This window comes from Dipodomys ordii, unplaced genomic scaffold, assembly GCF_000151885.1.
Source record: "Dipodomys ordii isolate 6190 unplaced genomic scaffold, Dord_2.0 Scaffold3, whole genome shotgun sequence".
In the NCBI taxonomy this organism is placed as follows: domain Eukaryota; kingdom Metazoa; phylum Chordata; class Mammalia; order Rodentia; family Heteromyidae; genus Dipodomys; species Dipodomys ordii.
Genome location: NW_012267219.1, coordinates 25,909,998 through 25,922,532, shown reverse-complemented (window position 1 = coordinate 25,922,532; position 12,535 = coordinate 25,909,998). Strand labels below are relative to the sequence as shown.

The following is a 12,535-nucleotide window of genomic DNA, read 5'->3' as shown; positions in this document are numbered from 1 at the left end:
CCCCCCCCACCCCCAAAAACAACAAAAAATTTTAAATCTCAATAAATGATCCTAAAATCCCTTTAGAAAAGTTGATAAAGTTGACTTAAAATGATAAAAAGAATACAGATCGGTTAGAATATGTAGAAACAGAATAAAGTGGTCTATAAATATAATTACCAATATCTGTTGGCCTAGTAATAATGAACTACAAGGAGAACTCGGATATAATCAGAAAATGATTAAAACCATTAATATTTTTGTTAGAAAAGGATAAAAAGCCAACAGACAAATCTATTAATATTTTCAGGTCCGAGGGACTACATCTAAGTCAAGTGTTAATATAAAAGTTTAATACAAATGAGACGCATTTGTGAAGATGCAATGTCTTTCATCAAAAAGTAGTCAAAACAACAAAATTTAAATGATTCAACATTTAAAGTGACAAATAAATGCAAAAAAAGCAACAACTAAAACTCTAAGTGCTATTAATCTGGAAAACTGTGTTGAAAAATGATACTAATATTTTTTTAGGTCATAGCAAAATTTCAGTTTCTTATATTGCTGTCATAGTATAAGTTGGCACCACTCTTTCATAGCTAACTGATAACCACCAATGAAAAGGCATCTGGATGCCTAGAAACAAAGAGGGAGATGGAATTCTGTGATGCTGATGATAGGTTTCATGGGTGATTCTAGTAACTCCAACCTTTAGGATCATATATTATAATCATTTTTATATCTATAATATGCATATGCAGTTTTACACCTGGGATGTTTTTTCAGTCTAAGGAACATTTTTCTTTTTTGCTGCCTACAGGCATTGATCCTTGTCAACAACAAAATCAGCAAAATCAGTCCTGGAGCATTTACTCCTCTGGTGAAACTTGAACGACTTTATCTGTCCAAGAATCATCTGAAGGAATTGCCAGAAAAAATGCCCAAAACTCTTCAGGAGCTTCGCGCCCATGAGAATGAGATCACCAAAGTGCGAAAAGCTGTGTTCAATGGATTGAACCAGATGATTGTCATAGGTACAGATATTCTTATAACTTGAAGACCAGGATTGAAGGTTCACCTTGAGAGATTTCAAGTAAGCTTTAGCTGCAAGAAGGTGAATGACCTGAAGCCTATACGCTTAAAGGCTGCAGAAATTATAGTAATTTGGCCAGGAGAAATGGGATTCTATGCCTTACAGTGATGAGTATCTCTTGACCTGGAGGATCTGAAAACATAGGGAAAAATAAAGGACTGAAGTCATTCTGTGCTATATGCAGACTGCAGAATGGATTTAAGTAGTCTTAATCAGAAGTATTTGGGGATACTTTACCTAGGGGAGATTTGTGTTCTGAACAACCATATATTATTTGTTTTAAATAATGTGTTATTCTGCTTTATAGTTGCTGAACATGTAGTTTCAAAATACGTTTTTAATTGGATAATAAAATGCTAGCTTCACATTCTTTGACAATGTTTTCAAAGTATGTTAGAAGAGTAATGGCACTTGTTTAAACATGACTTATTTCCTGGAAAAACTGCAAGAAATGATGGGGCTACATTTTCATAAATCATGTATTTGTTCATTATTTATTTACTCATTTACTTTTGGAGATGGGGGTCAACCTGAAAAACTGTGATCCATCTGCTTCCAACTGCTGCTAGAATTAGAAGCTAGGATTGCAAGCATGTAGCACCACAACTGGTTTTGTTTATTTTAGTAAGCAGTTTCATTCCATTTTGTGATTCTTCGGAAGAGTATGCTCTTTCTTTCATTAGTGTGTCAGTCATTTAACCAAATTTCTTTTCAGAATCTTTGATGAAAAGAACACTGCATTTTCTTATGATATCTTAGCTAATTGCCTTGCATTCATTACATTTGTAGAACTGGGTACAAACCCACTAAAGAGTTCAGGAATTGAAAATGGAGCCTTCCAGGGAATGAAGAAACTATCTTACATCCGTATTGCTGATACCAACATTACCACCATCCCTCAAGGTGACAGAAAATTCTCCAAAATATTGTTGGAAATCTAAACTCAATGTTTTTGTTTTGTCATGGAAAATTTTTGTTTGTTATGGAAAGTTAAGTTGTAACCGATGCAGGCAATGTTATGACCAGTGAATTGGTTCTATTGAGTCTATCTGACTGACTACTGGGCCACCCAGACGTGGTAAAATTCGATAACCTTATTTTTTTTCTTTTTTCCAGTCTTGGGGCTTGAACTATGGGCCTGGACATTGTCCTTGAGTTTCTTTTGTTCAAGGATAGTGCTCTACCACTTGAGCCATAGTGCTACTTCTGGCTTTCTAAAGTAATTTATTGGAGCTAAGAGTCTCACAGTCTTTCCTGCTCAAGCTAGCTTTGAACTACAATCCTCAGATCTCTGCCTTCTGTGTAGCTAAGCATACTGGCATGAGCCCCCAGCACCCAGCCAAAAAAATAATAGATTTTTTATAAAGTCTCTTCTAGGATGTGACCTAATGGAAAATGAGTTTAAATTTTGTAATTATGGTATCACAAAAAAACATAGCTAGTTATAAAACAGGTCCTTGGCTAGCATGCATGGGTTCAATTCTCAATATTGATAGATAAAAATGAATAGTTCCTTGGTAATTTAGGGGGACAAAAGTACACAAAATATGTATGAAATTGAGCCAAATGTTACTTTGAACTTCCAATGCCTTGGTAAATTCTTTATACCCAATTATATAGGGAATAAGGGCTCTATAACAATTACTTAGACCTGGTTGCTGTAGAATATAGATTTTTGGAATCTATTTGCTTGAGTCTAAGTAATTAATGATTAATGACCATTAATTGTTTGAGACATAATAAACATATAAATAGAAGTTTACTTCTATAGCATCTTGCTTACACAACATTCTCCCATGAAGATGCATAACTATATACTAAATATATTCCAAAATTATTACACTAAATAAAATATTGACATTACACAGTGGCACAGCTTGAAAATCTCTTACCAAATATTACAAAGAACCAAAATTTTCTGCCAGTCAGATGTTTGTTTTATGTGGAAACAATTTCTTATTTTCTTTGTAGTTTTTGGTATTCCTTTAAGTGAAACAATGTGTTACTTAAAAGCTCTAGAAAAACTATGATACATTCTCAGATGTAAAAAGGAAATGAAAATATTTTAACTTTTATATTTATATTAATAAATCTTTGGAAATCTCTAACATTCAGGAAGTATTATCCAGAGGTTTAATGGATACTTTGGATCTGAAATTATTCTAACAGGTGCTCTACAGATGACAGATCACATGACTCTAGGCCTCTGCACATCTTGTATTAGGAAATTATCCTGATTGAATAGGTGCAAGTCAGCTTTAGCTCTTCCTGCTCAGCCACATTGCTGAAGCGTTTGATGATTGTATGGGGAAAAAAACTGATTTAGTTAAAAGCCAGGACAGTATATCAGTTTCACTTATTATGACACCAATGAAATACCAGGCAAATTTTTTCTACATAGGTTTAATTTATATGTATTTCATTCAATATGGATTCAAAAGTTCATCTATTTTATATTATATAATTTATCAAAGATTATGACATTCAGTGTACTTCAGCTGTGCAATTACCACGACAAATGCATTCTGTAGGATGAAAACAGTCCATGATTATTCTTAAATCCATCAAGGAGATAAGTAGGAAGGGCTACTTTCAAAAACATACATTACCAAAAGAATGAGGAGCATGAAAAATTAAACTAATTTCTTTGAAATTATATGTGATTTAGAAAATTAATGAAAGTCTTTGAAAGTCATTCAGAGATTTAAGGCACTAAATATGTCTTTTGCTTATGATGCTTCTTTGATCCTTCAGCATTTTGTTTATTTCTGTATTTCAGGTCTTCCTCCTTCCCTTACTGAATTGCATCTGGATGGCAACAAAATCAGCAAAGTTGATGCATCTAGTTTGAAAGGACTGACTAATCTGGCTAAGTAATAGCATTCTTTCAATACTTTCTGTCAGAAAAATGACTACATATAACTATTACATATACGCTTGGAGTTAGAAACACAGTGATTGATTTGATTTAACTTTTGTGACAATTTTTTTATTGGGCCAAATGTCAGCTTATATGATTATTTCTTAAGGTAAAGGTAAACAAAATAATGCCCACACTATAAGCCAAAGATCAGCTTCAAATTTTGCAAATATCATATTTTTTAGATCTTATATAAGAAGCTGATTAGACCAAGTTTCAACTGAATTTTTCATTCAGCATATTCTAAGTTAAAAGTACAAAACAGAAAATTAAGAAATTATAGTATGATGTGTCAAATCTGCAAATGTTTTGAAACAAAGGATATTAGGATATAGAAATATCAGGTGTTCTATCAGACTACTATTACAATAATTAAAATGAATTTCTCTACCTCTATTTTCTGAAGTGTTGAAAGTAAATTATCTCTGAAATTTAATGTAGATTAACAAGAGGAAAGTTATTTTTTGTGGCCCTTCTTAACTTTATAACTGATCAGTCAGTAGCATCAGCTTTATAACTTAACTTAGGTCCCTCTATATTTGCAATATGGTGAAATAATAAAGGGAAGAGAGCTGGCCAACTTTCTGAGTTGTACTCAAGGAATATTTTGTTTTTAATAGGCACACATTTCTCAGCATTTTTACAGAGAATGCTTCTGCTAAAGTAGTCCTGCCAAATTGAGTGATTCATGTTTGTATATGAATCTCATCGTAGATAAATGAAGATAAAATTTATCCTTGTGTGTGAGAGAAATCAGGAAGACCAAACAATATGTAAAGCAGCTTTTCCCATTTCCATGGATGTTTCCCAGTGGGTAATACGGCCTGAAGATGAGTGTATCATTGGAAATATAGTGACCCTGATATATCAGATAAAGAAATGCTTCCTACCATCGTATTTTAGCTACAGTCTCTAACGCAGAAGAAAGCATTCTTCATAGTAGTGTTATGCCTTGCTTATCTTTATTTGGTGATTTGATCCTTCTAAATACAGAAAAATGTGGGCAGAAAAGACACATTATTTATTACATAAAACTATCTTTGAAATTACTATTTGGGGTCATTATTAGCAGTCTTAGATCTAGTTAATCATGATTTTATGTCTGCTTCTCAAAGAAAAGCTTTATTTTACTGAAAATTGCAAGTGATTTTTGAGATGCATCCATTTCATATGTTTTCTATCAAATCAAATCATAAATAGCAGAAAGTTATGAAAACGCTAATAGAAACTCTAAGTTATCTAAATTTTGAAAAAAATCTGTTTTTTACAAAATTTCCTAATTTTTTTTCTCTTAAAGTTCTGAACAATTTTTTTCTAGTTTTGTGCTTGCCAATCACATTCCTTCTGAGTATTTACTTCCAATTAATCTTTCTATTACACCATCAAATCATTATGCTAGTTATTGCTCATTGGTATTTTGGCCCTAAAAATAAAAACTGTGAGAAGACAAAAAGAAATAATCACTTATATCATTGCAGGGCAAGTGTTCTCATTTCTTATTAGGAATAAATTGTGAGAAAATAGTGTATGGCCTTTTTCATAAGCGTAAGATTAAAAAAAATTGTTTCATGTTTACACACTTACACACCATTACACCTACTTTACTAGGATTCTTTGTTGTTAAAGATAACACTCTTGAGCTTTGTGTGTACTCCTCTGCACAATGAAAAGTGTAGTATCATAAAGTTAATATTTCCCCAAAACAGCTTGACTGAATATATAAATGCATAGTTATGTTCAATTTCCTTAAATAAATAATTGTGAGTTGTATAGTCTAAGAAATACACCCAGAAGTGGAGCTGTGGCTCAAGTGGTAGAGCCCTTGCCTTGAGCTGAAGAGCTGAGGGACAGCACCCACGGCCCAGAGTTCAAGCCCCACAACTGACACCTACCCCCAAAAAAGAAATACACCCATCTTCAATTGAATATTGGAACCTACAATCTTGTTATAGTGAACACAATTCTGAAATAGAGAGGAATAGAACAAGAGATGAATATCTAAAAATGAGTGAAAAACAGTGTTCAGCTCCAGAATACCAGGTTAATAATCATTAACTAAAATAATTCCATGGGGCAACACACAAGCCATAGACGTTAATCATTATATCAAATATCAAGCTGTGATTAAAACTGCTCCCATGAACTACAATCTGGATCTCAAAAAGGCTCATAGGTCAGAACAAGCGGAAGGTGAAGAGAAACAAATGCCCTAACCTAGAGGGTCAGGTCCTCTTCATTGGCATTTGAAGAACTTTAAGAAACTCTTGTTGCTCTACTGGGAACCTTCTACTGTGTCATTATTTTGCTGCATCATAATGCCTGGCACTCCCATTCTCTTCTGTCTTTTGGCTTGACATCTTTGACAGCTTATTGTTTGATCCCTAGAATGATGAACAGATGTAGTCATGTCAACTATGTCTAAGTCCACCTCCAGTCCTGGAATTCCATTTACTACCAGAGGACATCACAACCTCAGAACCCTCCTATGTGATGGATTTTATTTAAAAGGATGAACCCAACTATTTGTCCAAGGAACAAACTCCGAATCAAAGCTCTGAGCTGGAAGCCAGAGTACTAGGCACCAGAAAGATTCTGAGAGTGACAGTTAATGGCACCCAGGAACTCTTTCAAACTAAAGGAACATGTTCCTTCTGTTAACCCTTCTAGAAAGTAGGTTAATTCATTGTTTGGAATGGACTGATTGTTTGGATATATTTATATGATAAATACATAATTCATTCATTACCGGTGATCCAAATGATCTGACATTTCCTTTAGTTGCTTCTCAAAGGAGTTTATTACATTCATTATATGTACTAATCAATTTGGCTAGATACTTATCTTGACAAGCACTGTTAGTACTGAGAATACTAAAAGACAGTCACTAGTCCAATGGAGAGATATGAAACTACTTGGACCTTAGAAACAGTTCCTTGTGTTTTTTAAGTGGTTGGAGAACAGAGTGTTGAGACACACACCCATCTAGCCTCGTGCAATCAGTTTCAAGGATTATGCTGAGCTGAGCTCTGAAGAACAGCCTTTGTCTAGGCTCAGAGAGATTGGAAAATCATTCTAAGCACTGGGAAATGTGTGTGCCATGCCAAAGAATAGCCTTTCTATGTACTTGCTTAATCATACACTGCTGGTGAGATAGGCACACCTGAGCTTTCTGCTTTCGGTTGCAGATTGGGGCTGAGTTTTAACAGCATCTCTGCCGTGGACAATGGTTCTCTGGCCAACACTCCTCATCTGAGGGAGCTTCACTTGGACAACAACAAGCTCATCAGAGTCCCTGGTGGCCTGGCAGAGCACAAGTACATTCAGGTAACCCAAACTTACATTGATTGGGAGAAATATTCAGAGTTTTACTCCTTCCTCGGATGCTAGTAAATCATTTGTGCAGTGTCATAGCCAGCCAGGCCTTCAAAATAAAATAGTATAAACTGTACAAATATAAATAGTATATAAATAGTACAAATATTTATCTCCCATAGTTCTTCCAAGATTAGAAGTCTGCAAACAGGGGGTAGCCATGGTTGGGCTCTAGTGAAAACACTCCTCCCAAATTCTGAATGTCAACAGCTTGCTTTACTCTCAGATCACAAAAAAAAATTGTACTAGCTAGTTCTCTGGTTTCTTATAAGGGCAATAATCCCCCTATATATCATAATCCTCTTCTCTCATAATCTAGTCACCATTCAAAGAGTCCAAATATACCAGGATTGGAATTTCAATACAAGAAATGATACAATACCATAGTTAATCTATTGCTCAAAGAGATATTTGTAATATTTCCATAGGTATTTATTTTGGTCCCTTTTAGTCTCTTAATTTTTAAAATTAATATTGTATTTTTAAATGCACTATAATCTTTGAAGCTAAAATGTAATGTCTTTTACAACACAGGGTAGTTTATATGTTAGTAATCAGGGGAGAATGGGAGAAGGTAGACATGAACAAACAAAGTAGGGTCATGATTCATGGAATTTTTAATTTAGGGGAGAAAGACAAAGCCCAGTACATAGCAACAACTTGTTTGGGGAAAGTAGGGAGGAGGAGGCAAGAGAGACAGAGAGAGAGACAGAGACAGAGAGACAGAGACAGAGACACAGAGAGAGACAGAGACAGAAACAAAGAGAGACAGAGAGAGAGACAGAGACAGAGACAAAGAGAGACAGAGACAGAGACAAAGAGAGACAGAGACAGAGAGAGAGACAGAGACAGAAACAAAGAGAGAGAGACAGAGACAGAGAGAGTAAAATAGATTAGAAAACATTGTAAACGTGTGGAAATGTAACAGTAAAATCTTTCTCCTCTATATAATTAATATGTTAGTAAAAAATTAAAAACAAGTAAATGTATAATATGTCACCTAGTGGTAATTTTTATAACTAAACATAAAGGAATATAGTTGGAATACAGAATGGCAGATTGGGATGATCAGGGAAGAAATTCATGACAAGAGGCAGCGAACTTTGTAGATGTCTTTGAAGAGATTATTGCAGGGGGAGGAGCCTGTGTGTGACAAACTAACGAGGACCACATTTTGTGCATGAAAAGAGCAACACGTTTTTCAGATGTTTGGTTTGAGAAGGAGATGAGGTTATGGCAGAATTATGTCAAACTAAGTAGGCGCTGCAGGCGATTGTGAGCACTTGAGATTTTTCAACATGCGCAGGGAAACCACTGCAAGGGCAAAGAGGATGTTCACTTCTGTTTTAAAATGACATTACTGTTCTTCTTTCAAAATTTATACATGATTTACCTTTAAAAAGAATTGTTCTATGATCTCAAAACTATACATCTTATCAGGACAATTCCAATAATTCAGAAGAGATTCTGGAATCCTGGAAGAGACAAACTAGGAAATGTGTACCGTTGAAAGGATTTGAAGATCAGGTAGAGAATTCATGAGAAAGAGAGGTCAAGTTAATGACATTGTTTTTAGCCTAAACTATTAGAATTAAACCACATGCAAATTTCTGAGATGGGGAATAGTAAGGCAAGGAGGAAAAAACACAAGTTATGTATGAAAAGTGGTAAGGTCAAATTGAAGGATGAAAGTCTTTAAAAATGTTTTTTACAGGAAAGTCCCACCATATTCAGGGGGAAATAAGCATTCTTCATTTCTTCATGTTGTAGGTTGTGTACTTGCATAACAACAATATCTCTGCAGTGGGGTCAAATGACTTTTGCCCTCCTGGATACAACACAAAGAAGGCTTCTTACTCTGGAGTGAGTCTTTTCAGCAACCCTGTTCAGTACTGGGAGATCCAGCCATCTACTTTCCGATGCGTTTATGTGCGTTCTGCTATTCAGCTTGGAAACTACAAGTAACTTCCAAGAAAGTCTTCATTTTTATAACCTGGCAAAATCCTGTTCATGTCATTGCTAAAATATATAATTAATAAAATTTACAAAAAAAGAATGAAAGCTAGATACTGGAAACTTAACCATAGTGTGGATGCTTTTCCCACATGACTTACTATGCATACAGCCACATATGCAGTTTCAATAATTGCCTACAATAAAAACTATTTTGCCTGCCATGTTCAGAATCATCTTTGAAGTTTTCTCTTGTAACTGAGACACTTTTATTTTTCCAAATGTAAAAATTGAGAGTAACCAATATATTGAGTATAATCAAGTTCATTTTTTTCTTATAATTTTCAGAAGGAGCTAAAAACAGAATATCAAATCCCTGTGATTCACAGGATAAATAGCTCCTTTGACATAATATAAAAATATTAGCCCCTATTCATCTTCATTATTATTGAAAATGTGACCGTATAGACACATTTTTTTTACTGTTACTGTATTTGTACTTGTATAAAAGCTTAATGGTAAATACACCTTTTTATTTTTTATTGTTATTGTATATGTGATATATAGGGGGGTTACAATTACATAAGTCAGGTAATGAGTATGTTTCTTTTTGAACAGTGTCACCTCTTCCCTTGCTTCCTCCTCCAAGTTGTATAGCTCATTTTCAACATAGTGTCTAGTATTATTGTTGCATTGTTTATCCTTTGTCCCTAAAGTAAATTTTCCAAAGAGAGTTGATGGTGTTAATATCTATTCTCAAGTTCTAAGCCATTCCTCCCTCCTGCTTTTGACATTTGATTATCAATTTTATCTATTTTACAGTAAAGCAGAAAGCAAACCATTATAATTGGCATCGAGAACTAAAGTTTCTCTTTATGAAGTGTTAAAGTATTATGCTCACAGCCAGAATGCTGTCCCAGCATTTCTGTAATGGCATAAGGGACTAGAGGGGCTGGGAAGGTGGCTCAGTGGTAGAGCGCTTGCCTTGCATGCATGAGGCCCTGGGTTCAGCCCTCAGTACCACATAAGCAGAAAAAACTGGAAGTGGCACTGTGGCTCAAGTGGTAGAGTGCTAGCCTTAAGCTGAAGAGCTGAGAGACAGCACTCAGGCCCAGAGTTCAGGCCCCATGGCTGACAAAAGAAAAGCGAGGGGGACTAGAAACTCAACCTTTACATAATCACTGATTTTAGAATAGTTATCAAAGCAAGCAATTAAACAAGTCCAGAAGTGGCGGGGATGTAGGTAATAACAAAGCATTTGGCTAATTAGTACAATGTTCTGTATTAAATCCCCAGTACCAGAAAAGAAAAAAAGAAAAGAAAATATTACAAACAAAAACAACAACAAAAACAAAAACCAAGTCTGAGATACAGACTAATGGACCTAGAGCTAATGTATTTATGCTATTAACTTCTTGGCTTTGCTTTTTGTTGTTGTTGTTGTCTTACTTATTTTAACGGGTAGAAATTTGAAGGTAGGGACATATGATTGCTAGACAAGAGCGCTACCACTTGCCTTATAACCCCAGCTGCTTTTGGCCTTAGATAGCCTCAGAACATGATCCTCCTTTTTCTGCTTCCTACATAGTGGAACTATAGTCATTATCACCACCATGACCTCCTCTCTCCATCTCCAACTAGCTGGCCCTCAGGTAAGACTCACTGCTCCCAACCATATATCATCAATGTTTCTGAACCATCCTGATAAGCCCCCTGGTACCTTTATATCAAAACTCTAGCTGGATTTATCAGCAGTTTTTCTCAGCTTTGTCAATCTTCATTGCTTTATCAGGCAGGCTCCCCTAGTGATAGCAAAATATAATTTCCATTCTGAAATTTACTCCATTCTGAACACAAAAGCATATCACCTAAAAAATTTCAGTAGTCATGAGTTTTCTCTCTTCTTAGTACATGCCATCTATACAATCTTATAAAGAAAATATTATTTATGCTGTTTTGTAGAGATATATTGAGGTAAGAAATTAGTTATTCTAGAGGGTTAAAATGAAGATAATTCCTTGAAGGTATGATTGTAGATTGAGGTTAGAATATGCCAGGTCAAATCGGGGACTGTGAATTGTCCAGAGATTCACTATGGTGAAATGATACATACATACATACATATATATATATATATATATACACACATATATATGTATATATACATATATCCATACATATATATGTATATATACACATATATATGTCTGTGTATATATATATATATATATATGGACAGCAGAGGAATTTGAATTCTGGAAACAAAGAAGGCACTGGTGTGATTCAGCTTCAGTCACAAGTGTAATACTGAAGCATGATCTATTCTCTTTCACTTCATATCACCAACTGGTGCTGTCTCTACTTCCCATATGGGAAGACACTAAGAAAGAAAGCCTGGAGCTGGGCACTGGTGGCTCATGCCTGTAATCCTAGCTACTTAGCAGGCTGAGATCTGAGGATCACAGTTCAAAGCAAGCCCGGTCAGGAAAGTCTGTGAGACTCTTATCTCCAAGTAACCACCAGAAAACCAGAAGTGGTGTTGTTGCTCAAAGTGGTAGAGTGCAAGCCTTCAGCAAAAGAGTTCCTGACAGCACTCAGGTCCTGAGTTCAAGCATCATGAATGACAAAAAAAGAAGGGTCCGGGGGGAGAGAGAAAAGCCGAGGGACTGAAGGAAAGAGAGAAGGAAGGAAAAAGAAAAAGGAAAGAACAAAAGAAGAAAGAAAGAATAAAAAAGAAAAGAAAGAGAGAAAACAAGTCAGTCTGGGAAGCTGGTTGCCAGGGGCTCACATCAATCCTAGATACTTGGTTGGATAAAAAATGGAGGATTGTGATTCAAGGCCACACTGGGCAGAAAATTTCACAAGACCTCTTCTTAACCCATAGCTGACAGAGAAAGTGAGTAATAGTGGTAACATTCTCATTCCTTTGAATGAGTAAGACCAGGAGGAATGGGTAAACAATTTTCTTCCTATTTCTTCCATCTCCTGACATATCCCATTCCTGTGTCAACCAGTGAAGAGATAGCTTTGTCTAGAAGACCTTCATGGGCTCAAGTTCCATATCTATCATCAGTCATTCCTGTTGTAATTGCAAAGCTAATCTTCCAGTGTGTCATTCTGTTGATGCACAGTATGACACACACTCTGTGATGTTGTAGCCTGCCTCTTGCAGCAGGGAAAGCTTCAAGTAGCCTACTACTAGCCCACCCTTTGAGCTG

General features: G+C 35.4%; 1 protein-coding gene across 2 annotated transcripts in view; it reads left to right on the top strand.

The window, feature by feature from the left end:
- Dcn (decorin) overlaps positions 1–9,844 on the top strand; it is a 27,877-nt gene extending 18,033 nt beyond the window's left edge. For both annotated transcript variants that reach the window (XM_013022950.1, XM_013022955.1), the window contains exons 4-8: positions 800–1,013; positions 1,862–1,975; positions 3,852–3,945; positions 7,178–7,316; positions 9,135–9,844. In XM_013022950.1, the coding sequence (XP_012878404.1) occupies positions 800–1,013; positions 1,862–1,975; positions 3,852–3,945; positions 7,178–7,316; positions 9,135–9,329 (756 nt within the window). In that variant the 3' untranslated portion in view covers positions 9,330–9,844. The remainder of the gene's footprint in view (positions 1–799; positions 1,014–1,861; positions 1,976–3,851; positions 3,946–7,177; positions 7,317–9,134) is intronic.
- Positions 9,845–12,535: the final 2,691 nt, after the last annotated feature.